Source organism: Trachinotus anak, unplaced genomic scaffold (assembly GCF_046630095.1).
Source record: "Trachinotus anak isolate AG129_WGS33_773 ecotype Australia unplaced genomic scaffold, CSIRO_AGI_Tana_v1 ptg000013l, whole genome shotgun sequence".
NCBI classification, from domain to species: Eukaryota; Metazoa; Chordata; class Actinopteri; order Carangiformes; family Carangidae; genus Trachinotus; species Trachinotus anak.
The window spans coordinates 7,587,375-7,592,130 of NW_027273864.1; the positions used below are offsets into that span (position 1 = coordinate 7,587,375).

The 4,756-nt window shown below is 42.7% G+C and overlaps 1 protein-coding gene across 1 annotated transcript; it reads left to right on the forward strand.

The window, feature by feature from the left end:
- Nucleotides 1–437: 437 nt before the first annotated feature.
- On the forward strand, nt 438–1,739 carry id1 (inhibitor of DNA binding 1, HLH protein). Its single transcript, XM_071494764.1, has 2 exons — nt 438–939; nt 1,167–1,739. Exons 1-2 carry the CDS (start codon nt 577–579, stop codon nt 1,200–1,202), a joined length of 399 nt encoding a protein of 132 aa, XP_071350865.1. The 5' UTR covers nt 438–576; the 3' UTR covers nt 1,203–1,739.
- The last annotated feature ends 3,017 nt before the right edge of the window (nt 1,740–4,756 follow it).

Genomic DNA, 4,756 nt, shown 5'->3' on the forward strand with positions numbered 1-4,756 from the left:
TACTATTGTCACCAACATCTGCAGCGCCATCGACAATTGTGAGAGGCAAATCTGGGGCACTGTGGTAGCCTAATTATCATTAGCCATTCAGCCTATTCATCCTGTCCCATCCCACACACATTCTCACAGTACATACCCAGGCATTCACCACCCCTTGACTGTCCCCAGGCTATCTACACCTGCAGAGTCCCCAAGCCATGGACAGCTGGATTCCCACATATTACCAATAAAAGACACACATTTGTTTCCATTTGTAACGCCATCCCTCAAACAGATTGTAAATCGCGATAACCAGCCGAGCCCAGTCATTGGCTGGGAGCGCGGTTTTGGTCCGACCCATCAATACAAACGCAGCCACCTCATTGGCTCGTCGCCTTCAAACAGGAGCATTCGGGCACGCCTCTTGCTCCTGCGCTGCTATAAACCGGAGGAGGTTTGCCCATGTGGATGTTGCAAACTGTCAACATTGCCTTGCTCACATCTCTAAGAGGAGGAGAAGCCTCGTTGCTCGACTATTTCTGAACATCTCTTTTTTCCTCGTCATCCTTGGAAACTACACCTTGAACACTAATCAAGATGAAGGTTGTCGGATCTACCTGCGCCCTGAAGAGCAAGGTCGGCGGAGAGGACATGGTGCGCTGCCTGTCCGACCAGAGCCTGGCCATCTCCAAGTGTAAGATCCCGCTTCTGGACGAGCAGATGAGCGTCTTTCTGCAGGACATGAACAGCTGCTACAGCAAGCTGAAGGAGCTTGTGCCCACCCTGCCCACCAACAAGAAGGCCAGCAAAGTGGAGATCCTGCAGCACGTCATCGATTACATCTGGGACTTGCAGGTCGAGCTGGACGAGCCGGAGAAGAGCCGCCAGCACTCCGTCGGCAGCGTCCCCCGCACACCACTGACCACCCTGAACGCAGAGCTCGCCGGCATCACAGTGGAGGTGAATATCTCTTCACATATCCTGATACATACGTCCCAGAGCACAGTTCACTATACGACAGAGGTGCCTGCACCCCTGGAACATGTGTGGCTGTATATCATTATGCGTGCGTAAAAGTTGCCAAGTCCGTGCGTAAAAGTTCCTTTTGCGCACCGGGTTGCTTGTGACTGCTTTGCATCTTCCCACAGCAGATGTACTAATCATGTTCCTCTTTTCTTTACCCACAGAACGGATGCTCAGATGACAGGATTATGTGCCGTTAAGAGCTCGTGGAGCATCGCACCATGACCCCACAGCGAGCACCGCCAAGAACGAACAAGGCTACCTGATGTGACTTCACGACCACATCAATTAAAAACCTTGAACTGTGTAGGGACGTTTCAAACTCCCAATACTAGAAAAATAACGTTGCGTGGACATCCTCCGGCGGGGGGGGATATCTGCCACTCACGACTCTCGATTCATCAGAGGGTCCTGAGAGAAGAAGACCGGTAGTGTCCAGATAGAGACTGGGTTAGCCGGGGGACCAAGACCAAGACAAGTTCAGTGCAGCCGGCAGCCGCTTGTTGCTTGTAGAGTTTTTAAAGAAAGCTAATATGTTTCTGTCACGCTCTTTGTATCTTGTGTAAACCATGTAGAGAATTCAACGTTTTGTAAAAGAAAAAAAGTAAATTTCTCAGATTCCTGAGCGACAAACTGTATTGTATATTACAATGCCTCATTATGTGAAGATATTGTTTTCTTACAATGTACCTTATTGGTGTTTTTATTAAAACAAGACAATTATTTTTTAACAAGAATTCCACTGTGTCATTGTGTTTGTGTGTGAGAGAGGGGAAGGAGTGAAAGAACCTGATTTTATAGTGTAGTGTCACATCATAGAGCTGGGTGGTTTTTCACTGTTGATTTCTTCACAATCACTACAGCTGGGGCATAGTTTTATAAGATAACACCTGGGTAGTTATTATGGGCTGTTATGGCCTTATTATCATCGTGATTAATCGCAGGCCTAATCATAGTCATCTGAATAGCTAATCTTGAAGTTGAGGGAGAATGTAAAGTGGTTGTAACAAAAAAAAAAAAAAAAAAAAGCGTTACACCTAGAAGGAGCTGTTAAGTCATTCAGGTAACATAAAACCAAAGCTGGTGGTCAACATAATGGCTCACAGCCAGTTAAATTGGTAATTTGCCTCTCTATGGGTCATTAACGTATCACATTACAAGAGGAAGTCTCCCTTTAAATCGTCAAGTCGACAGATCTCGACAAATAAAGACAGTGTTTGAAATAAAGTTTAAAAGAAAACCATCGTAGTCATTACTTTTTTTTTCAAGAGGATTTAAGATGATACTTGTATTCAACACATGTGTAGAGAGAGATAAAGTGACGTAAGACGGTTCACTAGGAATGGAAACTATGAAATAAATAAGATAAAAGTTTGTTTCACTCCATAAAACAGCCATTTAAACGTGGTGTTTCAATATGTAACCGTGTAAATCAGCAGTTTTTAAGTCTGCGCCGGCACTGCAGGGGTTAAAATTGCTTTGGCGAGGCGACTCGTTATAAGATTTATTCTGTCTCCCTGGTGCAATGTTTTTCCCATTTCCCTGCGGTGCGATGCGCACAGCTGCAGCCCCGGCGTGGCCAGTGTGTGATTGTGTTTGTGTGATAGCTTTGTGCCAAGGGCAGGGGAGGGCGGCGGGGCCCAGACTGAGCGGCGCCTCGGCACACCTGGGGAAGTTCAGGTTAAATAGCTCCACATTCCTCAACACACAGCTGATTGAAACATTAACAAACAGTAATCCACGGGCCAGGCCGCAGATGGGCCGGGAACCACGCCAACTCTCCGAGAGAGAGAGAGAGAGAGACAGAGTGGCTCTCGGGTAGAGATTCCCACAGTACACTCGTATGTTATAAGTCTGCTATTAATATATACACTTGACTTTTTTTTAGAAACCTACTCTGCTGGAGCTGTTAGAGAAGTGTCAATAAGAAGTTAGACGGCACAGTTTGACGTATGAAAACGCCTCAGTGTTTTCTTTCATACTGCTAAATCATAATAGTCTTTTCTCTCTGAACTCTGAATCACTTGTAATTATCTATAAGGCAGATACAAATCTCTTACGTAATCTGGCTGAGCTGTGGAGAAAATAAAGACCAGGCTACGGTGGTCTTCAGAACAAATCTACACTCGAAAACAAAAATGTGTTTATAACCATTATTTTATCACATCATAGCCATTTAATGCGATTTATATTTGCTCCATTCCAAATGATTGGTATCATTTGAATCCGTGTTTATAAAGCTGCGCTTGCAGCCGGCGCCCTCTGGCGACCAGGCGGTGAACCGCAGCCTCTATCCCCACATCCGCCGCTGTGTGGGGTGAGGGGCCTGTTGGAGGGGGCGTGAGTGGACAACAGCGCCCCCTCCTGTTAACAGAGCTACAGTTTATACTGTACGGTGCTGGTTACTGTACCATCTGTTACCACATCCACATATGTTGATGTCCATGATTCAGTTCAGCATTATTACCCAAGCTCTGCATTAAAACACTTGTACTTTAGTAGTTTCCATATGAATCTGCTTCATACTTGTACTCAGAGAAAATATGACACTTTCTAATACCATTATGTCTACATGACAGCTATATTACCTAAGATGCAAAACATGAGAATCTAAAAATATAATGCACTGTTACATCTACAACATGTACATTCAGTAATAATAACCTAATAACAACATTTCTTTATGTTTCCCATTAAAGCTGAGTCAGCAGTGGTCGAAAGTAAATTTTAAAGTGCTTTACTCAAGTACTTACTTTAGTCCCATTTTGAGGTACTTGTACTTTACTTGAGTGCTATAATTCTTTTTCCTTTTCAGATTTAGATACATTAAAAATTGTTTTTGAAATACAATGTACTGTTAAATATTTAACTAGTGATTCAACATTTTTGGCCAACGCTCCCTTACCAAAAAAAAACCCAAAACAAAAATAAAGATTAAAGTTTCACAAAGTAAATACAAATGTATGTGTATCAGCACTTTTGTTTTTCTTTCATTAATCCTCTCACAGCCAACAGTTTTATCTCTAAGAAAGGCGCAACATTTAGGAAACTATAAATTAAACTACCCAAACTGTAAATAAAACCAACCAAACTACCCATGCAGTTAAAACATGCTCCACCTCACAAAGCTCCAACCATAAAATGCTACTGATGATGATCAATATTAATGTTCTCTAACATCATGTATGATGATACATGATGTCTGATTTAAGTAAATTCTGCAAATCACACATCTGCACTTTTACTCTGGATTTTGAAGACAGGACAATCACACAGTAGTTTTACAGTGTGGTAACTAAAATACTTCAGTGTCTCAGTAATATCACATCTCTTCGCAGTGGTTACATACAGCTGGATCACTACTTTCACCTATCTTTTACTGAAGGATCTGATTCTTCTTCCACCATTGTCTGTGTGTGCAGTTGTTTAGAGGTTAGTGCCTCATACTATGGTACATACAATAGCCTGAAAGAGGCAACTGTGTCCAAGTTTTTCTTCAGCACTAAGCAGGGACTAATATTGAATAATGGCTTCCTTCTGACAGTAGAATATTAGATCTAAAAATGGAAGTGGATTATTCCTTCATAACCTGACAAGCTACTGCGCTCATCTGTTTTGTTTGATGTGAAATGATTATGTTGGTGCAATATACTTGCTGATATTAACTGTTCGCTGACTGAGAACTGAGTGAATTACATGCATGCATCACTGCTCATAATCAGACAGTATATAATTAGAGAACCAGAGTCAAGAA